General features: G+C 33.9%; 1 protein-coding gene across 17 annotated transcripts in view; it reads left to right on the forward strand.

Annotated features, from left to right (window-relative positions):
• The window catches only part of MARK1 (microtubule affinity regulating kinase 1), a 147,417-nt gene that overhangs the window by 112,737 nt on the left and 8,041 nt on the right, over window positions 1-26,639 (forward strand). For 11 of the 17 annotated variants that reach the window (XM_074309214.1, XM_074309204.1, XM_074309201.1 and 8 more), the window contains 7 exons: window positions 2,932-3,031; window positions 4,254-4,366; window positions 5,758-5,911; window positions 9,018-9,211; window positions 17,836-17,936; window positions 22,343-22,501; window positions 23,251-23,505. In XM_074309214.1, coding sequence (XP_074165315.1) covers window positions 2,932-3,031; window positions 4,254-4,366; window positions 5,758-5,911; window positions 9,018-9,211; window positions 17,836-17,936; window positions 22,343-22,501; window positions 23,251-23,505 — 1,076 coding nt within the window. The remainder of the gene's footprint in view (window positions 1-2,931; window positions 3,032-4,253; window positions 4,367-5,757; window positions 5,912-9,017; window positions 9,212-17,835; window positions 17,937-22,342; window positions 22,502-23,250; window positions 23,506-26,639) is intronic. The other 6 variants (XM_074309202.1, XM_074309211.1, XM_074309210.1 and 3 more) reach the window with 1 other exon arrangement.

Here is a 26,639-nt window from a genome sequence, read left to right on the forward strand (position 1 = left end):
TGTTGTACTAGCATTCATGAAGAGTAAATACCTAAAGGAAGACCTATTACATGTGGCATAGATTCTCTTTGGAGGCTCTATGAAAAAAATATGGACAAAAAAAAAATCACAGAGATGAAAAGGAAATAAGTTACAAATACTGATGAAAGAAATACCAAACTGATGATGAGATCGTAGATCCATTGAGTATTCAAAATGCCACAATAATCTAAAATAAACATGCAAGAGCCATAAGGTAATATTTCAAAGTTCTTGAATTTTTTGGTGTGGATATTCCTTAAACCAGCACATATAGTACATTGAAATAATATGGTAGGAAACCTAAGGCAAAGCGCTCATTGTATACCAAGTACTGTGGTGAGTACAAGGGATACAAATTTATGCTAAAAAAAGAATAGTCCTTTTCCCACTAGGAGCTTGCATCCTAATAAGAGGAAGATAAGGAAAACATGAGGAAAAGGGAAGGAAACAAACATTTGTTATACTTCTACCATGTGCCAGTCATTGTGCTAAGCATTTTGCAAATGTTAATATTTGCAAAGTACTTAGCACAGTGCCTCACATAGTAGAAACTTATAGGATCATGGTGTCAACATTTATAGTCAGAAGTAGAGCCAGGAGGTAAATAGAGTTTGGTTTTTGGGAGTTGTTTTGATCAAATTTGTTTTGATCAAATATTCATCACCTGGGTAGCCACCTATTAATACTTTTCTCTAAATCAGGCCAGGCTGGTCCTTAAGATAGTAGACATTCCACTCGATAGGCCCAAAATCAAAGCATTTTTAGCATGGTAGAACCTAATATAGTTTGTGCTGTTTTGTCACGATCTTTAAGAATACCTTATCAAATAACTTTTCTTACAATTTTAAAAGGCCTTGAGAGACTGTTTAGGCTTCATATGACTTTTAAAAGTCAGTTCCTTTCTTTTTCTTTCAGTAAATTTGTCAAAAATAGATGTTGCTGGATCTTAATGTTTGAAGGACTAAAGATTTTAGTTTTGAGAGTCTGGAGAGCTAATGTCTCTTGAATGAGATCATCTAGTTCAACATTTCCCTTTGCTTTTTGTCAATCTTGGAGCTGATTTTTTTAATCACCAATTGACTGAGTCAATTCCTTTTCCCACTTGCCACATTAGGACACTAATTACTTAAGTGGCTATAATAATAGTAGCTTATTTTTTAAAAATATAAATCCTCATATATATGTGTGTGTGTGTGTGTATATATATATATATATATATATATATATATATATATATGTATATATATATATATATGTATATACAGCAGAAGTTAGCAGCTCTATCCTTTATACTAGACAGCTGATTGTTCTTCCTTCTATTTCTCTTGCCAGAAACATTTTTTAATCTCTGAGGATCATTACTGGTCTTTCCCATTGTGTGATGAGAGTTCCCTGACCACTAGTTGTTATCCAGTGTCCTTGTGATTTTTCACAGTTGGAATTTGGATGGCTCACCAACTCAGTTTTCTTTTTAATGTATCAGGCAGATTTTGAAATGAAATTACTAGCCTAGAGTGATAACAAATAGAATCTGTTGTCATTATTGTCTAAAAAATAATAACAAAAATTAAAAATACAAAAAAACTTTAAATTCATATTGCATAGTAATATTAGCAAATATATACAACTAATTTGCAAAATCATATGAAAATATCCTTATAATCCTGATTACTTGGTATATGAATATAACCCTTTGGAACAACCTAGTGGATCCAAGGTAATCCCAGTAAACTTTGGGGTGCCATCTGCATCCAGAAAAAAACTATGGAGATTGAATGTAAATCAACACATACTATGTTCACTTCTTTTTTCTGGATTTTTTTTCCCTCCCCTGGTTGTTCCCTTTTGTTCCGATTTTTCTCTCCAAACATCATTCATAAAGCAATGTATATTAAAAAATACACAAATAAATAAATATAATAGAACAACCTAATGGAGAATACTACAGCCTATTCAGAGATCTATATATTTTACGTGGCAATAGAATTCACATTTGGAACAATACAAAACAAAATTTTAAAAGTAGAAGGTATAGAATATATACTTTATGCATAAGGAACATTTTTTTAGGAAGGAAGCCTTCATCAATACTTGATTAGACTAATCAGTAAAAAAGAATATTGAAACATATAGAACTATAATATGCATCAGATAATGTAGAGAATTTGAGAGCTTTTTTCTTTAAACATTTTTACAATTCAGTTTCTGTCATTTGCTTTTATCTTTTTCCTTAGTTTCTATCCTGACTTTGACCCTTTCTAGGTTTCCAAGTTAACTTTCCTGTTGCTCTCTCAACTCAGAGCCCATTTCTGTTCCTTGGCTGGATCAGGCAGCACCAATCTATTCTTGCCTCCAACTCTGCTTTCATTCCATATCTCACACCATGCCTAGCTCTGCTTTGATTCTATGTTGTGTTTAATGAATAACGCTTATTCCTTTTCTGATGATTTCTTCTTTTCTTTGCCCAATAATTAAGATTATTTTTCATACATATGCATCACCTAGGGGATATAAGAAAAGAATTAACTCTTCAGGGACATTATTCTAGGTATTTGATTATGGGTTTCATTTAAATATATGTTCTTAAAACCAATCTCTAAACAATAATAATTTGTTACTACAGTTAATATTCAGAAATTATACACTCCTTTTTACTTGATATTGGAGAAAGCTAAAAGAATAGAACTTTTTGGACTAACAAGTGGAACCTAGACAATAATGGCATCTCTTATGTGAAGCTTTATTAGTCATCTCCATGAGAATAATTTTCTTCCATCCTTGAGTCTTCACATACATTTTACATAGCTTCTGATTTAGTAATTGATACATTCACAATTCCAAAAGTTGAGTTGAAATAAATGGTAGATATTGAACTGATTGACCAAATATAATGTTGAGTTTATTTCCTAGCAAATAATGAAAGACCGGTGGATGAATGTTGGTCATGAAGAAGAAGAACTGAAGCCGTATACTGAGCCTGAACCAGATTTCAATGACACAAAAAGAATAGGTAAATATTAGTGGTGGTGGTATAAAAAACCTTAAACTCTGAGCAGCTAATATTTCTGTAGTGCTCTCAGATGTACAAAGCATGTTGCATACATTATGTCATTTCACCCTCCCTACTTGGTTGTTGAGTTGCTTTTACAGTTATTAGTATCCTCATATTACAGACCTCAAGGAGCTTCAAATTAACCACAAGTAAGCATCAAAGGTAATGTCTAAATGCAGGTCTTCACTGCTATTGACACTATACCACACTGATTATAAATACATTATAAATTGAGAATGTTTATTAAATATTTGCATTTTCCTCTGAAAAAAATTTAGTTTTAATTTTAAAGTCTATTTTTTTTAAGTTGAGATTAAAATTTTAAGTTTCTAGTCTCTTATACATTAATCTTCATCAAGATCAATTAGGATACAGAGAAACTTTAAAATAGTTTATATACTTGGACAGCCATTTGCCATTTCTTCCTTTGACTCTCCAAGAGAATAAGAAATGAGTAAGGAATACTAGAGCATGGCATATATTCAGAAATCTTAAAGGGACATATTTGAAATAACATTCTGAGTTGAAGGGTCCTTCTCATTCTCACATCATCAACAGGGGCTGCTCCTAACTGTTTCCTTTCCCTTTTCTTTTTGTCACCACTTCTGTTTAGCCCAAGATCCTAGATCTCTGTGTTAGAGAAGTAACTCTTGTGACTCCTTTCTTCTGGTGGCATTAACTACTCCTTGTCTTACCATTGGAATATCTGACTTAAAAGTAGGGTCAAAAGAAAAACATTCTAGAATGTTTTTTTATTGCATAAGAGAGATATGATGGAATTCAAGTCCTTCAGATAACTGAAACACTTCTCCACTTCAAACTTTTCCTGTAGATCAAGAAATAGAAGTCGAGCAGCATATGGTTGATTTACTTTCATCCATTGCAATGAGTGTTAGAGGGCGTGAATGAAAGTGTATCTTATTAGACAAGGGAGTCCAGCTTAGGTGTATAGTAGGCAGTAATAAATGAGCTGAAATGAGGATTTGGAAAATCAAGAGTATCCAGTATATGTATACATACATTAATAAAGGTTTAAAGATGTCTTCTTACTACACATTGCAAGAACAGGATTTAATTGTCAAATTTAGACTCTGTTAACATGCCCATTTTGTTTGTTTTCAGACTATATCTATTTATCAATTAACAGTGGTTTGTGGTTTCTGAATTTTCTTCTCTGTAGACATTATGGTAACAATGGGTTTTTCAAGAGATGAAATAAATGTATCCTTAATAAATCAGAAATATGATGAAGTCATGGCTACTTACCTACTTCTGGGCAGAAAACCACCTGAAGTAAGTATTTCTTCCTGACTTTTAAAGTAGTATAAATAATTGCAGTTTACTTAATATGAATACTAAATATCATCAATATCCTCTGTGTGTGTACAAAGTAGAATAAAAAAGGATTTTATATATTTAAATCTATATGCTAGATTCATTTTGCTACTTTACAAAGGTGACCTGCTTGTGATTTTTTTTCTGACATTTTGTTCTATGAGTTTTTTTTCTTTTTTTGGCAACACTATTGCTGACTCTCCACTCCCATCTGAATTAGCCTAGTGAATGGGGGGAAATGTAAAAGAAAAAAAACTACAATCCTTATAAGGCATATGTAGAGTCGAGCAAAATTCATCCACATGTATGCCATGTCCGGAAATGTAACTTAATGCTTCAAGAGTTTCTTGTTTTACTGGAGAGTTGTGTCTTATCCACAGTTACCCAAGTGGAATATATCAAAGACTGAAATTGAACTCATGTTTTCCTGACTGCAATCTATCTCACCACTGTAGTCTTTGTAATATCTATAAATAACAAATGCTTAATTTGTAATTTTAGAAAATAATTGGATGCAAGGTGCAATGGTAAATTTGTAACCCATCTTTAATCCTCTGGTTTATAGTTCTAATGAGATTTGAATTAAATTTGTGCTGGTCATTTTTCATACAAAAATATTAATGTAATAATTCTTAGGAGAAAGGATAGTAACTAAAATTTGAGAAAATTTTGATAACACAAAACATGCTTGAAGAGGCAGCTAGGTGGCATATTAGATAAATTGGCAAGCTTTAAGTCAAGAAAACTCATCTTCTTGAGTTCAAATCTAGCCACAGACACACCATATTTCTTATTGAAGAGGAGGAATTAGGAATAAAGTTTGACACCCTAAAAATTCTGGGAACCAGTGGCCACTTGGTTAGCAAAGAATTTCTTTGTTATGCCCATTTTTATAGTAAAGTACTATAGAATAGCTTATTAACATAAGTTTTGGGATGACTATATTAAGTCAGAGTTATAAAACAACTAAGCCAATCAGAAATGCTTATGAAGCTCCATCTGCATGACATACCAGTGATCCTTTGCAAGTGAATTCTAGCCAAATTTGGAAAAGCCAGTAGCAGCCAGATAACACAGAACCAACTTCGAACAGCAAGCAGCTGGAAATTCCGAACCTTGCTTGGGACTTTCTAAATATCTTGCTTCCTGGTTTATTTCATCTACAGATGTCTTCTCCCTTTACCCAAAAGAAAACTTTTGGAAACCATGGTATCATCCCTTTTCCACTCCTCTTTGAGGAGCTGAAATCAAGCCTGTAATCAGGCTTTTTTGTTATAACATATAATAACATATATTTCATTTAGATCTTTTTTAAAAATATATTAATGTCCTTTCTTTTATACTTCTAGTTTGAAGGAAGTGAATCTTTGTCCAGTGGTAACTTGTGTCAGCGATCTCGACCCAGCAGTGACCTAAACAACAGTTCTATGCAATCTCCTGCTCATCTGAAGGTCCAAAGGAGTATATCAGCAAATCAGAAACAGAGGCGTTTCAGTGATCATGGTGGGAAGCATTTTCAAACAAATAATATAATGTACAAAGTCAGCAAGCAAGCATTAATCATTCAGGAAGCTTGCTATTTGCCAGGGACTGTGGATACAAAGAAAAGCAAAGCACAGTCCTTGTCCTCAGAGAGTTCTTTCTAATGGGGGAGACACCATCCAAATAACTAAGTACGTACAGAACACACACAATGTAAGTGCCTAGGAGAAACAGCATATGAACAACTATTTACAAATGATATGTACAGAATAAATTGGAGGTAACTGAGAAAACCAAGAGGGAAAGTATTAGCATTAAAGGGCATTGGGAAAGGATTCTGCTTAGCTGAAATTTGAAAGAAACCAAGGAGGCTAGAATGCTTGGAGAAAAGAAGGGAGAGAGATCCAGAGTCAAGAGATGGATGGATGTCTTCTTCTAGAATTAGCAAGGAGGCCAGTAACACTGAAATGCAGAGTACTTGAGGTGGGAGAGGAGCTAAAAAGATAAAAAGACTGGAAAGGTAGGAAGGGGTCAGATTATGGAGAACCTAACAGGCAATTTTATATTTGATCCTAAAGATAATAGGGAGCCCCTGAGATTGATTAGGGTTGTGACTTGTTCGTTAGGAAGATCAGCTTTACAGCTTACTAAGTGAAGGATATGATGGAGTGGGGAGAGTCATGAGCAGGGAAACCAACCTAGAGGCCATTGTAGTAGTCCAGACATGAGGTGAGGAGAACTGGTGCCAGCATAGTTACAATGTTGAAAGAGAAGAGGGCATATTGGAGAGATGGTATCTCTTTAAAATGTTTTGAAGGTAGAAATGATAGGACTTGGTGACTACTTGGATATGATGAGTGTGAGAGTGTAAGAAGTTGAGGATTACATCTAGATTATAAATCTGGATGACTAGGAAGATGGTGGTACCCTCCACAGAAATAAAAGTTGGAAAGAGAAGAGTTTGGGGAGAAAGATAATGAGTTCAATTTTTTATATGTTGTGCTTAAGTTCTTTGTGAAATATCCAATACCTATGTCATATCTCTTGTGTATATGCACAGGATTAAGTAATAGAAAGTTTCAGCTGGGTAAATAGAACTGGGAATTATCAATATAGAGATAATAATTGAATCTATGGCAGCTGATGTGGTCCCCAAATGAAATAGTATTGATGGAGAAAGAAAAGGATTCAAGATAGCTTTGGAGGAACACACAAGTAATGGAAGTGAATTGGATGAATATCTAACAAATGAGACCAGATAGTGATCAGTCATTTTAGAGTAGAACCAGGCCAGAGCAGTGTCATAAAAAGTTAATGAGAGAACATCCAGAACAAGAGGGTAACCAACTGTCAAAGATTGCAGAGAGGTCAAGAATGAAGATTTTTAAAAGGCCATTATATCTGAAAAGAGAGCTTTAATAACAGAGACATCAAAATCAGTTGAGTTATTTTGAGGTCAAAAAGTGGATGGCAAAGGGCTAAGAAAACTTATGAGAGAAGTGGAGGGATCTAGCATAGACTTATTTTTTCTAAAGTAGTTTAACTACAGTAGGTAGGAGAGTTTATAGGATAATAGCTAGAAGGGATGGCAGGATGTTATGAGGGTCTTTTAAAGATGGGGAAACATGAAAATGGTTTTTAGATAACAGGAAAGTAGCAAGCAGAGAGGGAAAGATTAAAGATTGAGGAAAGAATAGGGATGCTAAAAGAAACATTCTATTTAAGAAAATAGAATGGGATTATTTCTGGGGATAGAAGTGTTCATCAGCCCCCTCTTCATGGAGGACAGAAATGAAGGAAATAATGAAGGAAGACATCTTCATAATATGAGATGATGAGGGAGAAAAGGGAGCTCTTAATAGATGACATCTGTTTTTCCAGGAAAGTATAAGGCAAAATTCTCTTTTGAGAGGGTTGTGGTAAGAATCCAGTTGAAATTATGTAACATAAGTTTGAAATGAACCTAATCAGCACAGTTTTGTGATTTTTCTCTAGTTCTGTTCATCAGTTTTTGAATAGGAACAAAGAAGGTAGATGGAGGCAGTAATCCAAGGTTTGGATTTGAGAGGGAGTGAGTATGACAAGATAAAAGGGCAAAGCACTCAGGAGCAGAAGGTAGGATAAAGTTGGACTAATTAACCAAGAGGTCTTTGTAGGGAAAGGAGTTGAGTTTAGGTAGAGGTGGGGGAGACAGAAAGATGGCCTTGGAATGGACTGAGATTTGAGAATGAAAAATGGGATGTCATCATTAGAGCAAAAGATGGAATGATTTAAAAATAAAACATAATCAGATACTGGAATTTTTGAGTTCATCAGCATGGAAGTTTATCATTTGTGGGTAATAGTAAAATCAAAAACATGATGGTCTCAGGGTGAAATTGAGACAGTGGTAAAGTAGATTCTGGAAATTGAGTAGATAGAGGAACAGGGAAGTTAGAGTGTTTGACAAGAGTATTATTATCCTAAAATCTCCTACTTAAAAGACAGGAGGAGTTAAGAGTGGAAAGAAAGAATATGAGCCAAACGCTGAATTCATTGAGGACAGAAGGAAGGAAATTTTCTTGTAGTTAGCAGATAAGTTTACCAGAATTTTGATGGGAGAATAAATTGATACTGATTAGGAGGGGAAGCTATTTAATTACAGGTTAGGAAATAGAACTGGAAAACAAGGATTCCAACTTCACTACCACAACTTTTATGAATTGGGAGAAGATATCACCAATATTGGAAAGGGTGAGAAAGGATTCAGTGTCATCATGAGGGAGTCAGGTCTCAAGTAGAAACAGAAGTTGGAAGGAGAAAGGATTGAAATGAAGGCAAATTTATTAATTATGGAATAAGTATTCTAGATGAAGGGCAGAGTTTGTGACATTGTTTTTAAGACTGAAGAGCCAACTCTTTATGTGCCTGTTTGTTTCTCATCCCATGTTATTACTGATATATAGTGTGGTAGATGCTTATCACTCTTTTTGCCAAGTTTTTTCCAAAGAAAGCTTATATTTGGTTCAGATTTCAGTATAAATTTTGCAAAGGTAGACATTTCTAATGTCAAAGAGAATCAAATTTAACTTATGAATGGAAAAAAATGAGTAATTTTCAGCTGATGATGATATGTTTTATTTTACAGTTGGTCCATCAATTCCTGCTGCTGTGTCATACACCAAAAGGGCTCAGGCAAACAGTGCGGAAAGTGAGCAAAAAGAGGAGTGGGACAAAGATGTATCTCATAAACTTGGCAGCACTATAGTTGGATCCAAAGCAGAGATGACAGCAAGTCCTCTTGTAGGACCCGAAAGAAAAAAATCTTCTACTATGCCAAGTGTTCGTATATATTATTGCATGTAGAAGTGTATTGTGATCATGGTTTAAAATTCAAAACATCTTCTATTTTTAAATAAGAATATATATGTGTTTATTTGATCTCATTTATAAACTTCATAAGTTACCAAAAGGATAAAGTTCTGTATACTGAGTAGCTTTTAGTTTAATTCTGCCAATATATGTTTAAAACCTACTCCATGCAGAATACTGCAAAACATATCTATGTGAACAGTGTATAGTTTTTGCACTTTGGGAGGCATAATTTTCTTTATTTTGTTTTGAACAAGCTTGTGATTTCATTGACCGAGGATACTCCCTGCTAAGAAACTTCTTCACCTAGTGAAGAGCAGAGTCTATTTTGCAACTTAAAAGTCTTAGAGATTTGCCTGGGACACTGACTGGTTAGATGACTTGCCCAGTGTCTCACAGCAGGTTTATGTGACAGGCAGAACCTGAGCCCAGGCCTTGGTCCCAGGCCTTGGTGACTCTGGATGCTGTCTCTGAATCCACAATGCTGTGTGTACACAAATGTTGATACACCACACAGTGTGTAGGGCACTGCACAGGAAATAGTGAAAAATCAGGTATAGAGAATATACAAAAGGAGAGTAATGGAGTAGAATACAAGGAAGATGAGTTAAAGCTATAATGTAGAGGTACTTTGAATGTCTTGCTAAAAAAAATATATATATATATATATATATATATAGACTTTTTTATATAAAACAGGAATCTTGCAAAGATTTTTGAATAGATAAGTGACATGATGTATAGAGAATATACAAAAGGAGAGTAATGGAGTAGAATACAAGGAAGATGAGTTAAAGCTATAATGTAGAGGTACTTTGAATGTCTTGCTAAAAAAAAAAAAATATATATATATATATAGACTTTTTATATATAAAACAGGAATCTTGTAAAGATTTTTGAATAGATAAGTGACATGATTAGAGCTATGTTGTAAGAAAATTACACTGGCAATGGCATGGAGGATGAATTGGAACAGGAAATAACTATAGGTGAGAAATCAATTAAGAGGCTATTAATAAATTGAAATCCAGTAAAGAGGACCTGAACTAAGAAGATTACACTGGGAATGGATTGGAAGAAATAATTGTCACACTAGTGACAGGGGTTGATAGAAGGAATTGGTTTAAAAAAAGAAAAGGTTCTTATCATGGAATACTGGAAGAATGGTGGATATTGTTAACAAGAATGGAAAAGTAGATTTCAGGGTAACTTCACAGGACATCAGTGTTAGAAAGGGAGGCTGGCTACCCAGCCCAATTTGTGCAAACTCTTAGGCAGGTTTCTCTACCCTGAATTTGAGAGAATAATCAAGAGAAGATATCTGATTATAAAGAATTAAAGATATAGGTCTGAGAATCAGGAAAGAGGTTGAGACTATTAAAGAGAAAGATTTTGAAGCATCTGTGTAAAGAAGTTAGTTGAATTGTTGAGAGAAGCTAGAAGAAAAGAGACCCAAAGATAGATCCTTGAATATATGCATTGAGAAAGCTGGATGAAAAAGAATTAGAGAATTACCAGTCAAAGACTAAAGAAGTGAAGCCAGTCAGTAAATATTTATTAAGCACCTGTTCTGTACTAGACATTGTGCTAAATGCTGAGAATACAAATCGAGGTAAAAAAGCAGTCCCTTAACTTGAGTTGCTCACATTCAACAATACAAACAAATATATGCAAACTGTAGGCAAGATAAGTAGCAGTGACCAGTCTTCTCAGTGAAATAAGTGTTAAGATTATTCAACGAACATTTAAATGCTTCTTTTGTATAAGTAACTAGAGGTTCAAAAAGAGTATAAGAGATGGGAAATGTTAAATCATCAGCAAGAGATTAATAATAGTGTTGCCAAGCAGCTGTGAAGATACTCAACTAACAGCATTAATATGTAGTCAAAAAAGTGCAGTCAAGAAAAATTTATTTTAATGTATAGTTTAAAAGTTGAATAAAAAATTAAAGAATCTTAATAGCAAGGTTTGTGTAGACAGTTAAAATTCATTGTCCTCGTTTTTCCATGAATAGTAATATTTATTAATTAGGCTTTGGTATTTTCAAGAATTTTATAGAAATAAGATTGCCTAAATATTAGCATAGATGTAATTAATAGCAAAATAATAATTATTATTTTTCATAATACATGAAAAATATGAAAATGACATATTAAAAAAAACAAGAGGAAAAAGCAGCTTTAAACTCTGATGTGGAAGAACTACCATAAAAGTAGATGAATAGAATTGATTTTGTCTTCCAATTGACTTGCAATATGTTTCAGTTACATAATCACTGGTGCTTAGTACTTTTTTCTTGACAATTGTCAACAAACATTAATCTTTTCTTGTACAAAACAACAACAAAACAAGGTTGTATATGAAAATAAATCTCTGTACAGCTTTTCTTTTTTCTTTTTCTTTTTTTTTTTTTTAATGATGTAGGGCTTAATGAATTAAAGGGTGTTTGGAGAGTACTTGGCAAAGTATATTCATCACCCTGCACCAAAGAAGTGAATTTGGCCTATGCTTTGCACCCAAATTAATGTCCCATAAACAAACTGTACAGCACTGCTACTCTGCTGTGTGGTCCATTTCCTGAAATCTCCTTCTCTCTCCCTTTGTCCATTATACTGTGCTGAGGTGCTCAGACTATTGTTCCTCTCTTTCTCCTCTCTGCTCTTAAAACCTATTAGAAATTGAAACAAAAAACATGGAGTACTTTATAAGCCTTAAAATACCATGTAATTATCAGCTGTTATTATCTATAAACTGTTTTTAGTCTAAGCCTGTATTTTATCAGTGTGAGGAAGCAGGAGGGAAGAGAAGGTAGCTGGTGCCAACACCAGGAAGACCTGGACTCAAATTCAGCTTCAGATACTCTGTGATCCTGGATAAGTCACTTAACTACTATCTGCCTCAGTTTCCTCAACTGTAATATGAGAATAATAACAGTGCCTAACTTAGAATTGTTCTAAGGATCATTTGAGATAATACTTGTAAATTGCATAGCACAGTGTCTGGTCCATAAAAGGTAATTAATAAAGAAATTTTGTTCCTTTCCCTTTGTCTTCACTTGAAGACCAGTCCTGTATCCACTATATTTCTGTTACTCTGCTTTTTATATCGAAATTAGCATTTAATTATGTACTTCTGTTTCTATGTGTAACTATTAGTCTTGATTCCTCTTAACTATATTATAAACTCCAATCCATTCTAGTCCAATGATCTTATGATGAGCTTATGAGGCTGGATGTTGACATTAGTCATTCAGTCAGCAAACACTCATTAAGTACCCACTATACACCAAACACTCTACTGGGGATGGAAAACAAACCACAACAACAAAAGCAAAAGACAGCTCCCATTTCTGAGGAATTCACAATCTAATGAGGAGAGATATCACATAAAAAGAAATTAGCGGGGGCAGGGGGGAAAGGAGGGAGAGAAAGAAGGGAAACATTTAATTTCTTTGGCTGAATGTAAAATGATGAGGTGGCTGTTTTGGGGGCCTTTCTTAAGTGCAGGTTCTGGGAGGGTCCCTTCTTAAATAGAGGCTCTGGCAAGGACCCTTCATTATCCTCTTCTAGTCAGGGGAATAGAGGGGCCCCAGAGGCCGGGGTACTGAAAAGATTCAGAATAGATAGGATCTTGCAGTGATAACATTTTCTGGAACCAGAATGGTCCGAGAGAGCAGCAATATGGGAAACAGAAGTGTTAGAATGATAAAAGGAAATGCAGCCTCTAGCCTTGAAAGAGCTACATTCTAATGAGGAGAGAGGAGACAGACTTGGGTATAGTGAGTAAGCAAGAGTGTTTGCATGATGACTTGAGGAATAATAGAAAGAACTGAAAACTGGGGGAATCAGAAAGTTTTCCCATGAATTACACTGAAGGAAATGACTAATTCTAAGAAGAAATGGAAAAAAAAAAAAAAAAAAAAAAACACATTCCAAACATTGGAAATAGCCTGTACCCAGCCAAAGAAGCTAGAGAAGAAATGCCAAGTTCAGGCAACAATGAGTAAGCCATCTTGGCTGAATATAGAGTATTTGTGAGGAAAAACTATAAGCTGATAAAAGCTGGTAGGTAGAATCTAGAAAGTGAAGAGCTTTAGATTCAAGCTAAGAAGTTAATAGTTAATAAATATTTATTGTGCCCAACACTGCTAATTCCCAAAGATAAAAATAAAAAGAACCTGCCTTTAAGATGCTTGTAAGACTAAAATGAGAAAGCACAAAAAGTAAAAAGTGGGGGGGCGTGGTAGAGGAGAATGAGCTTGGAATAGGGGCAAAATAGGGCATCCAAAGAAGTCCAAGAGCAGCATAGCTGGTGGAAAACAAGGAAAAATTTGTGCTGGTCCCCCACTTTAAATGAAGACCTTAGAGTTTATGGCTATGATTTCTAGTCAGAATCCAGTTAGAAAGGCAGAGAATACGGATGAAATGAGGGTCAGAAGGCTGATTCAGTCAGGCTGGACAATAAGATTTTCCACTCATTGAGCTTCTTGAGGAAAGAAGGCATAATGAAACCCAAGAGCAATGTAGTTGGTAGGAAATGGAGAGAAAACTTTGTTGGACTCCCACTTTAAATAGAAATCCTGGAGCCCATGTTCCTGCCCCCCAGTCAGAAGGTTTAATCAGAGGGCATTCATGAGATACCTTAACATTTTATCTTAAAGTATTATCCTAAATGTTTTAATATTTTATATTAAAGACTGTAGAAAGTTCAGTTCACATTTGGGGGGAAAGATTATGTTTTGGAATTTGTTATAATAATCCAAATAAGAAATTATGAATACTTGAGCTGGAGTGATGGGAAGAGGATGTGAGAAGAGAGAAAATATGAAACATTGGCCATGTAGAATCAACAAGGTGTTATCAACTGGCTTTGTGGAGGGAAGAGTCAAGCATGACTAAAGTTGAAAATCTGACTAAGTGGAAAAGTGATTTATGTCCTCAACAGTTAAGCAGGATAAGTTTAAAGGAAAGATGAGTTAGATAGGGAATAAAATCCATTTCATTTTGGACGTGTTTGATTTAGATTTCTATTGGAAAGAGAGCAGACAGGGCTAGATAGATAGATGCAGGGCCATCTTACATAAAGGTGATCATTGAGGTCAGGACTAATGATAATATTGTGAAGAGAGAATAGAAGACTCAAGATAGAACCTTTTAGTATACCTGTGGTTAGGTGACAGGACATACATTTAGCTAAGATGAGCAAAAAAATTTATAAAAACCAGGAGAAAGAAGTATCATGAAGAGCCAAGGTGAAGGAGATGGCCACTACTATATCATACTGCAGGAGAAGTTAAGAAAAAGGAGGATATAGGCTTCAGCAATTAATACAGTGTTGGTAGCTTTGAAGAAGGCCCTATCAGATTCATCTCTATCACATTTTTTATCTCTTCCTCTGAGGCAAACATAACCAGTACCTAGTTAATAACTTTGGGAATTAAGTATTAAGCTGAAACAATGTAGAAGAAGTAAGTGTTGAATTTGGAGTCAGGAAGACTTGTGTTCAAATCCCACCTGTCACATTTACTTGCTTTGTAACCATAGGCATGTCACTTAACTTATCTGAGCTTCAGTTTCCGTAAAAAGGGAATATTATACCTATTTTATTTATCACACAAAGTTGTGAGTTTGAAATGTAAACATGATTGCAGGTCCCTTAGCAAATCTTAAAGTAGTAGAAGTAAAATGCCGGTTTTTACTTAAATCACATTTAACAGCATTTTAAAAGATAAATAGTAAGATGTCTAGCATCATGCCTGAGTGGGGAGATCTTTTCTAATCATAACTATATGTTACCTTAGAATGTTTCCAAAATATTTGTGTTTGAAGTCTATTGATTAGAGGTCCTTAAATCTTTTTGTATTGTGAACCCCTCTGGCTACCTGCTGAAACTTATAAACCTTTTCTCAGAATTATGTTTTAAATTCATAAAGTAAAATACATGGGATTACAAAGAAAATCAATTATATTGAAATCAAAATATTTTAAAAAGAAATTCATGACTCAAATTAAGAATTGCTGCTAATATTGTTAATAGGGACATTTCCTGAAATGTTATCAGGCTTACATGAAATGATAAACATCCCCAAAAAGTACATTTATAGCACATAATGCAAAAATTTAACCCTTCCAGGAGTCTCAGCTCCTAATACATTTAGTGCCTTTTTTGTTTTGCAAGAAATTTCCCATACAGAACAGTAATGAAACTCATATTAAAAGGACTTAAATTTTTGAAAATTTGAGCTTTGGAACAAATCTATGCAGTTGCTTTCAACTGTAATTTTTTTTCTAATTTGCAGGCTAACAGAAAACCATAGACATCTCACAGTTAGCCCTCATTTCCTATAACAAGGTTCCTTTCAGGCTGATGATAATTTTACCCACATAATTTAATTCAAAACATTTTAAACAAATATCTTTTTCTGCATATTGGTATTATACTGTCTAATAAACTGATATGTACATTATGTGAAAAAATTTATGGATTTCATAAGTAATGTAGTTTGGCTAGTTTGATACATTTTTTGCAGTTGGTGGCATTTAGAAATTATTTAAGTTGTTCGATATCTTAAAAATATATCTAGTAATTTAAAGTTCATAAAGAAAAGCACTTTGCTCACAATAGCCCTTATAATGTAGCTTTCTCATTTCTCCTTTCACCTATACTGTATACAGTATTTCTAAACTCCAAAGTTGAAACTGTTTCTTTATCACAGAATCACATTGAGAGCTTAATTAATATGAATAAATTGATTCATTTTTTAAATTAATAGTTTTTATTTACCAGATATTTGCATGGGTAATTTTACAACATTGACAATTGCCAAACCATTTGTTCCAATTTTTCCCCCCCTCCTCCCCACCCAGATGGCAGGTCGACTAATACATGTTAACTATGGATTCTTTTTTTTTTTTTTTTTTAAAGCAGAAACAGTTTCACCAGAAAAGTGTTTCATTATATCAGTAAGAGGTGCTGAAGTTGTAACAAAAATTTTTTCCAGCTAAATATTAGGAAAAGAAAGTTATAAAAAGGAAAGATTTACCAGTAGACCCTGGGATTTTTATTACACAGTTCCAGGTTCCAAGGGAGCAACTCACATGTGCATTCAGGTCTTGTCACTTTATGAGTAGCAAAGACCTAAGTTTTTTCCAAGTTGTTACGTGTATTGTTTTGATGTATTTCTTCTTTCTGGGGAACATACAGGAGAAAGTCACAAGAGGTTTCCATCTCCTAACACATCTCTTTGGTTTCTTCTGCTGCTTTTACCAGACAAGTGCAGACAAATGTTTTCGTCCCCTCACTGAGATTAAATAATGTATCTCTCCATGATTAAGAATTGTCCAACCCTTGTTTATAATGGATCATGCATATTTAAATTTAATATGAAAAATGCCCTTCATAAATTTAGCTTTTCAACTATTTTCCATTTAGTTTACTTTTTACACTTGAGACATTGTTAGTCCCAAAAGTTATTCCTTTAGGTGAATGTGAGATTAAAACCCATTTAATTTTGTTTCAATTGTTCTTGTGTATTTTTTTTAATGAATTGATTGATTATAGTCACTAAATATAATGTCATAATTGTCATAAGACAAATTTTAGTAGTTCTTATATTTAAATACCAGTTTTAAATTGACTATTATTCTAAAGTACAGTAAAACCATGTTTAATTTAATATTGAGAGAATTAAACGTTTTCATTATTGAATTTTCTAATTAACTAGAGATTAAATTTAAAAATCTCTTGTTAAAAATATTTCTAAATTATATTAGCATTCTTTTGATCTTCATAAATATGTTTCATATAGTAAACATACTGTTTTAATAACTGAGAATTTTGAAGTGCTATAAGATCATGATTATGAACATTCTTTGTCATTATATTGTTTTCTGGAGTTAGGAAAAGATGGGGATAGCAGACTTAAGATCCATGTACCATATAGGGCCTATGAGAAGATATGGACATGGCATTCAGAACTGGAAATTGTACAGTGAAACCCATGTGGGTGTATACATGGCAGAGAGATAACTGCCTCCTAGTCACCCCCCCCTTTTTTTTTTCATCTCAGAACCTCCAGCTGCCTATAATTGACTTGTTTCACTGCCATGAGGATGGGGTTTAAGATTAAGATATCTCCCATCAGATGTTGATGAACTTTGTGAATCATATACTCATTGGAATCACCTCCCTGGGGTACTGACTTATCTAACAATTCCATTCTCCCACAAAGACTTTCAGAAAAAGTAGTGACTGATAGATAGCCATATGCTCAGAGAATTATTGACATAGCACATCCTATTTACCCCCACTCTCAAAGATTGGTAACTTCTGGTATAGGAGATTGAAATGAATTTGTGACCCTAAGATAAACCCTAGAATTTGCTTTTTTGACCTATGCCCTAATGTGAATGTATTTTCTTATCAACTACTTTTTCACTCAAAAACTAAATGGAAAACCAAATTAAATTAATTGGGGGTTCTAGTTCATTTAAAGTTTACTGTACTTTTTTCCCAATATAATTTATGGTTTATGTATTATTTTAGTTTCCCACAATTTAATTAAAATTGAAAAATTGTATCTTTTTTCCTTATAGAATAATGTTTTTCCTGGAAGTGGTATGACAAGAAGGAACACCTACGTTTGTGAAAGAACCACAGATCGCTATTCTGCAATACAGAATGGGAAAGACAGCAGGTAAGAAGTAATTTGAGTTCTGATATAATGTAGAAATTTTGATGTTGAACTAGTTTTATCCCTAGAACTCTGTGAGTAGCATAAAACAAATGGACACTGAAAATTAATCTAAATTGGTTGACTAGATTCCATGATGGGGAGGAAAGTTCATAATGATTTATTATGGTATAACAATTGGAGGTAAATTATTTCCATAGTCATAGGATTATAGATTTCAAGTTGAAAGATACCTTTGAAATTGTCTAATCCCATCTAGTTCATTTTTTAAATTGAGGAATCTGGATTTTGGAGAAATAATATTTCTTATTCAAAGTCACACAGAATAAAGTAGTAGAACCAGGATTCAAATTTAGTATATCCCACCTCACTCCCGCAAGTGTGTAACACCTCTAGCTATTTCTTTAGATTTTTCCCATCCTTCCACAGTAATCCCTTTTATCCTTTTTTTTCCCTCTTGATCCATTATTTTCTCCTTAAACTCTTCTTGCTTGGTTGCTTGAAATTGTTCTCCTTTCTCATTCCCTCTTCAATTACACTTTTCTCTTCTTTTCTGCTTTTCCTTTCCAGAACTCATTTAAAATTAGTCATTCCTTTCTAACTTAGAAAGAAAATATAAAATATTAAAAACAGTTTCTTAGTCACTTTTCCCAAAAAATGTTAATATGTTTCCATGTTAGAAAGAACCAAATCCTTATGGGAAGCTTAGAGGAATATTTTATCTCCTTTTTTAAAAAATAAGAAATGTGTTTATTAAATAATAGAAAAACAAGGCAAAGCGTAGTAAATAACTTTTAGACCCTAAAACTTGTGCCAGTTTTTATTGTTTATTTAAAATGCTGGCTTTGTGAATAAAATCTTAAATAACTTTTTTTTATATCTCAAATCACAGCATTGTAGAATATAGAATAATTTGAATGATGTTGTTTTTCATAAATTTCCTTGTTGAATGAGAATGAAAGAATTTTTAAGTTTTCAATAATGAATACAAATGCTAAGGGTTTTACTTTTTATTTACATAAAAGTTGACAAAAGATCAGTACATCATTTGCCAATTCTTGTCTTCAACATTAGTAAAATAGTAATTTCTTTTTATTAATTAGTTATAATTATCAGTAATTTTAAAACCCCACAACAGTTTGGTTGGTTTTTTTTTTTAATAATAAGGTTAATTTTAAAGTAATTTTAAAATCTAGCTACTGGAGTTGGTTTTGTTTTTTTTGGACAGGGGACATGTTGGGGCATGTGACATAAATTATAAAAACCATTTTTGTATACTAGAAGAGCCTTGCACTCAGAATCATAAGACTCGCATCAACATCTGTCACCACTTGGCAACTTTATTTCAGCTTTCTGGATCTCAGTTTTCCGAACTGTAAAACAAGATCAGATCCCCCAGGGTCCCTTTCAGCTCTGAAATTTTAAAATTCTATGAACACTTATCAGTGTAATCTGAAAGGACCATTAGGCCAAATGAAATTCTATTTACTCTGCTACATGGCATTTCTATATGTTTTCCATATTTCTATTTCTTTTCCTATTAATTGGAAATAAAATATATCATGAACTCCTTGAAAATTGGAACAATGTCATGTGCTTCTTTTTATTTACTTTTTCCTTAACTTCTTCCCTCCCTACCTTTCTCCCAACCTCCACTATCCCCCCGCCCCCAAACTCAGCACAATACTTAAGCACAGTGCTTTGCATCCTTCTGTAGTTTCATAGATGGTCTTCTGGAACTCCCTTAACCAAGAAGGTTCATCACTCAGAAACTCAAGTGGTGATCAGTCTGTCACTAGGCCAGTATTCAAAGACTTTCCCTATTTTCTTCAGAGGTGACCCAGGGACTCTATGATGAAACATCAGAGAAGGATTTTATAGTGGAGTCTATACATAACTATTGGGTACTTTCAAGAATTATCCTCAATCCTCATTGTTCCCATGAAGAAGAACTTTGGTCCTCCCTGCATGAGATTTTCCCATATAATGAGGATTTAAAAAAAAAAAAAAAAAAATTTCTCCTATCTTCTCTACTGATTATGGCCTGGCTCAGGTCCTGGCAATGTCTCTTTAAAATGCTCTTAATAAGCTTAACTAAACTTACTGTGATACTTTTTTAACTTAACTAACTGTGATCAATTGTGAAGCCTTGATATTATCCTCAGTTTCCCTAATGATACCATATTAAAAATGGCTGATTCAGATTTTGAAGGATTTCAACAGTTATCTGGTCTAACTTCTACCTTAAAAAGAGGCATTTCTACAATATACCTAGCAAGAATCATCTAGCCTTTGCTTAAAGGCCATTAATGAGAGAGAACCCTTCATCATGTTATGGAACATATTCCAGTTTTGAATAGCATTGGTTGTTAGGAATTTTTTTTTTATTTCAAGCCTAATTTTCCTTTTGTATCTTCCACCCATTACTCCTAGTTCTGCTATCCAAGACCAAGCAAAATAATCGGCCAGCAAGCATGTATCAAGTACCTTCTATATGACAGGCATTGCCCTAAGTGCTCTTTCTCCAAGACAGCCCTTCAAATATTTAAAGATCCCTATATGACCTTTCAAATCTTCTCCAGCCTAAATATTCCCCAGTTTGTACACCTCTTCTTCATATGGCATAAAGAAACCCTTCTATTGCCTTCCTGGAGACATTTCGAGGTACTCATAAGTTTGAAGGACTAGTCTGTAACATACCCTCCTGGCAGTTACTATTACTAGTCTGTCCTAGGCCCAACAAAGTACCTTTAATCACTGACCTTTGCAGTGTCAACTCTACCCGGCTCACTTCCTCTGAGGCCTTCAAAGGTCTCTGGCCACGATTTCTTGAATCTATAGTTTAATAACCGGTAGCGCACTCAAGAACAGCCACGTGTAATCTTAAAAGCCTTTATTATACCTATTCACATAATGTCTTGACTTCATGCCCTGACTTGTTAACTCCCTAGTGAACACTTGGTCTGAAGATCCATGTGTTCACTACCAAACTCCTTACCTCTCTGGGCTATCCATCAGCTTGGCTTGGCTACCCCAGGCTAGGGAGCCAGGTTAAAGAGAGCGACTTGCTGTCTGCAGTAGGCTTATAAAGGGCCTGTGAGGTCACACACACAGCCAACCAGCGAGAGAGCCGTCACCCATTACGAAGCTATCTCAATATGGCCAGGATCCCACCCACAGAGAAGTCCTATATCCACAGAGATTACTTCTGGGCCACTCAATCTCCTGTTGCGCTGTGGCCGCCCATTTAAAGGACCCTTACAATTCCCTTCTCTTGTTTTGCGGGAATCGCATCCTTACACTAGTCCTACTCTATAGGACTCCAGAAAGTAAGGCAAGCTGAAGGAACAGTTTGCTGGAAGATCCAATAACTCTTCAATTCACTGAGGTCTAACTCAGTAGATCTATATTACAGACATGCTACTACCATAAAGTGCATTAGTTTGGATTAAATAAAGCATTTATTAAGCCTTAATTTATGCCAGGAAATACATAATTCCTAGGTGGTTTTGCAGGCTTCCTTTCAGATATCCTAATCCACATAGTCCAACATATCAGCTCTTCTCTGTTTTCTTATGTCTCTGTTCTCCCTTCTAAAAGCCAAATTCAAGAGTATATCTCAAGTGCCTGAAGCTGAGATTTGTTGATTTGATCAGTCATGCTCTTAGTACTGTGATTGTCTTAGATGAGAATCAAAAATCTTCCTGACTCCAAAAATCCAATATATAATTCATCAGATTGCTCTGCCCTTGTTCCCCCTAGAAACTTTAGGAGGCTGATGGGAGTCTTTAATGTTATTAAATTCCCTGTACTGTGTCAGACACTTATTTTTAATTTCATATAATGATTAGGAGTTATTTCAGTTTTTACTTCCCAACTTTAAGACTTCAATCATGTCATTTCACCTATCCCAGCCACAGTTTTTTTCATCTATATAATATGAGAATTAGGAGAGCAAGGACTTGATCTCTAAGAATCCTTTCCATTATAATAATATCATTTAATTGGTAATTAGTGAAAGTGTATTAATATTTATTGCTAAAAACTTTATTTTTGTATTTTGTTATTAATAAGCATGACAACATATCCTAAATTTAGAATCTTAGGAAGAAAAAAAAGTCTTTGCTCCATTACTTCATCCTTAAATTATTTTTGAATCTCTTGAAAAGAAACTTCATAACCTACTCAAGCACTTTTCCATGGAAACTGGTGACAAAAATTATGCAGCATACTTTTAGCTGGAACAACATTAATTATGTTGTATTTGTCATAAGCAATTGTGATATCTCTAAAATGTTTAATTTTTTATTCAATTTTGTTTATCTATAGAAATCTCTTTATTTAGTCGAAGTGAATTTCAGTTTTTCCTTTTCATATTTCCTTGACTTTTCTGATGATTATGCTCAAAGTCTGACAGAAATGTCTGCAAGTAGCACATCTTCTGCAAGCTCTGCCATCACTGCTGCACCATCCACACGACCTCGACACCAGAAGTCTATGTCTGCCTCTGGCCACCCTATAAAAGTCACATTGCCAACCATCAAAGATGGCACTGATTATCGACCAGGGTAATGTACAGCATGTATCCTGTTTTCTTTGTTTTATGAAGTATAGAGAACAGGAGTATCTGGGATCTCATTAGTGTTTTGCCACTTATTGCTTAGGCAAGATTGTTATTCTTTTTACTCCTCAGATCTTTATTTTACAAAAATAAGAGGAAGGGAGAATTGTGCTCTACACTCCCTCAGATGTCTAGTTCTAAAACTCTATGGCTCTGTGATCCCAATATTGTTTCTGTGCCCCCCCCCTTTTTTTTTTTTTTAAAAGAATGTTGCTTCTGTATCTTTGAGCATTTTAATCATTTGATATTAAGTTAGTTAACACATAGTCATTTGATATTTTTTCATTAAGGCCTAAATTTATCATGAGTAGTTTATTTAAAATTAAGGAGTTTAGGGCTTGTTTGTTTTTAGCTCTACAGAGATTTAATTAAGATAATCTAATAATATGTCATGAATTTAGCACTTATGCTGAAAAGCTTATGCCTTATATGTATTTTACAAAGTCAGAGTACTGTAATTGAATATTCTGAGCTTCACCTTTTCTTAATCAAATGACATGCATTCAAAAGATAAATCATTTTAAAAGTTCTAAAACTGCAATCACCTCTGACTATAAAGGCAATCCATAATTTACATCTCTAATAAGAAGAGTAAATTAATGCCCCAAAAAAAGCTCTGCAAATTTTCCTTTCAAGTTTGACTCCTGTATGAACCATTTTTCGTGTCAACCTGAATAGCATCTTAATTTTTCCCAGCAGTACAACTCAGAGAGTTCCTGCTGCTTCACCATCTGCTCATAGTATTAGTGCTACTACACCAGACCGAACTCGCTTTCCTCGTGGGAGTTCAAGTCGAAGTACTTTTCATGGTGAACAGCTCCGAGAACGACGTAATGCTACTTATAATGGACCACCTGCTTCACCATCACATGAAACTGGTGCATTTTCACATGCCAGAAGGGGAACATCAACTGGTATAATAAGCAAAATAACTTCCAAGTTTGTTCGCAGGTCAGTACCAGTATACTGTTATAGTTTTAATTACAAATTTAGTATAGGGAATCAAATACAAATGAACTTTTCTCAACAGAACTTATATAGCACAGTGATTTTTCACAGGAATATTATGATGCTAGTCTTTTGTAGAAAGTTTTTAAAACAGAATTTTCATCATAAAAGAAATCTCTCAAATGTAAATGAAATAAAGCTATTTAAAGACAAAAATATTTTTAAACTACAGAAAATTATACTATAAAGAAAATGTCTAACAAATAGAAATATGGCATAAATGTATAATTCTTAGCTGTGTTTTAACAAGGTAGCACCATCAAAAAAGACTATTGAAAATGTACAACTAGCATAAATTTTAAAAAATAAAGTATTTCAGTTGTCTTTAGTTTCCCTTCAATCTTCCATTGTCCACTTACATGATTATTATTCAACATAATTTTATAAATCTGTTTTTCTTATGTCTTTAAAATTATGTTATTATGTTTTCCACAACTAATTGTGAGCTTTCCCTTCTGTCATTTTTTTCTATGTATAAAAATTCTATAATAGGAATCAGAAAAATTATAGGTAGAGTGAAAGTACATCATAAAAGTAGACACAGTAATTAAAAACCTTTACCATTTATTTAAAATAGTAAAAATTGCTTTTCCTGAAAAATGGAAAAACTATACTGAATATTTTAATTATAAAAGGGATCCCACCATACTATAAATATACATATGACACTACAGGACATAATCACTGAGTCATAAGTTTTTTTCTATTCAAAATTATTGTGCTTAGTTATAATATCAACATTAAATTTTAATTAACTTGATTTAGCTTGCCACCTTATGCTTTAGAAGGGCTTTGGAAGAGGATTGATTGTAGTAGCCTCTATTCTTTTCAGTTTTGTTTAGGAAAGTTGGAACTGAAGCTTTTCCTCTCCTAATCTCTACCCCCTATAATTAAATTCCTTATAGCAAGCACAAGGATATTCAAAATCATTCCATTTACTTAGAACATGCTAAAATTTGGAGTCATGCTTTTCAGAAGTAATTGTGGGGCATAATCATTAGAGTTTAGAGGGTTAAGTGGTCTCTTGAATCTGGCCTTCTTTGGTCCTCTTCCCATCCTTTGCCCCCTTGGCACACCCTGACAAATAGTGAGGTATGCACAAAGCGACTTTGAATGGATGGTAAAAGAAGCCATGAAATAACATTTAAAGGAATGTATGGAAGGAAGACAGGATGAGATAGCTACATTCCTTAGCCTTGATCTGATTTTAGAGATTTTTATGGACAGTGTCAACATTAATCTGTGGCCTTTTTTATACCAGTGTACTAATCTAGAAAATGAGGAAATCTGACTAAGTGATCTCCAATGCTCCTTCAAGTCCTGAACTTTTAAAATTCTATGGTCACATCCAGTGCACATCTAGCCCCAAGAGTCAAACATGCCAGGAAGATATTCTTCATCCCTTCCCAATATTCCTTGGGTCTGACAACTGGGTAAAGAAATCAGTATGTGGAGTGAGAATGAAAGTGCCCAAAAAACCCATATAAGTATAACTATAAGCATCCATTTACAAAAATTTAGGTTTCACCCCCCAAAAACTAAAAAAACAATCCTCCCCCCCCCTCTCTCCCCCCCCTCCTTTCCTTCTTCCCTTCCTCCTCTCTCCCCCTTCCATTGTTTTCTTTATTAAGTCTTTATTAAGTATCTAATATCTGTCAGGCATTGTGTTAGACTGTATAAAGATCATAATACCCACTTCTTTTAAGGAGCTTGTATTCTATTGTGAAGAAGCAGCACTTGTACATGGAATATTTTTAAATACAAAGAAATTTTCAGGTGAAAGGACACAAATCTAAATGAGAAGAGCAATTTTTGAAATTATACAACAGGTTAAAAAACAATTCCTGATTGTACACTAGGCACTGTATAATACTTTTTTTTTTTAATTTCTGTTATATAATAATGACTTTATCACAGGCAGCGTAGAGTAAGCAAAGCTTTATTAGACTTCAGGAGTCTAGAGACTTGCATATCTCTGCAACTAATTCTTTAAATGACTTGGAGCATATTGCATAATCTTTCTGGACCTTATTTTCCTTATCTTTCATATGAGGAAGTCTTTTATAGATTTTTAAAATTATCTGTACTTTTCCTTTTAATAGTAATTCTTGAAGTATTTAAGTTTTTGCTTACTAAAATATACTTAAGTATTAAAACTAAATATTTTCTTTTAAAAGAACTTTCATAAGTATTATTCTGGGGTGTTGTTTGAAGGGGGTTGTAAAGGGTAGGGAGAAGGTTATTTTTCATTCATTCTTCTTTAAAATGTCATTTCCATTCCTTTAATATAATAAATTAAAAGCATTTACCTGGTTCCCAAACTTTTATATATATTTCAAATTAAAAGATAGATTTTAAAAATTTTGTAGTTACCCAATTGGCATGAAATTAGTGTGATTCATTGAAATCACAATGAAGCCTACCAGAGAAACAATATCAAGATGAATCTCTTTATAAATAGCTGTCAACTCTTGTCAGTTCTGCCTCCATAACACCTCTTGCATATATGAGCTTGTCTGCAGATACATAGCCACTACCCTATCCTCAGGCCTTTTTCACCTCTCTCCTAGACTATTTGATTAGCATTCTAAAAGGATTCCTTGTTTCTGATTTTTTTTCCCTTCTTCTAATTTATATTCTTCCCAAATGCCAAAATAGTATTCTTAAAGCTCAAGCCTAATCAAGCATCTTCAGTAATTCTTTATTATGTCATATGATAAAATATAAGTTCTTCACCTTGGTATATTAAAAAAAACAAAACAAAAAAAAACTTTCTAATCTAACTCCAAATTACTTCACAGGTTTATTTCATGTCACCTGCCTTAATCATTCCTTATTCCAGTCAAGCTGGACCACTTGCTTCTTCCCTGGCTTGTCATTCCATCTTCCACCTCCACAAAGCTTATCTTGAATGCACTTCCTCTCCTTTTCCTCCTTTACTTAGGCTCAAGTCAAGTTTCACCTTCTATAAGAAGTCTTTTGTGGTCCTCCAAATTATTAGTGTTTTCTCCCTCTTCAAAATATATTGTATTTCTTTTTCTTTATATCTTCATATACCTTTTCACATCCAATAAAAG

The sequence above is a fragment of the Sminthopsis crassicaudata genome, chromosome 4 (assembly GCF_048593235.1).
Source record: "Sminthopsis crassicaudata isolate SCR6 chromosome 4, ASM4859323v1, whole genome shotgun sequence".
Lineage (NCBI taxonomy): Eukaryota > Metazoa > Chordata > Mammalia > Dasyuromorphia > Dasyuridae > Sminthopsis > Sminthopsis crassicaudata.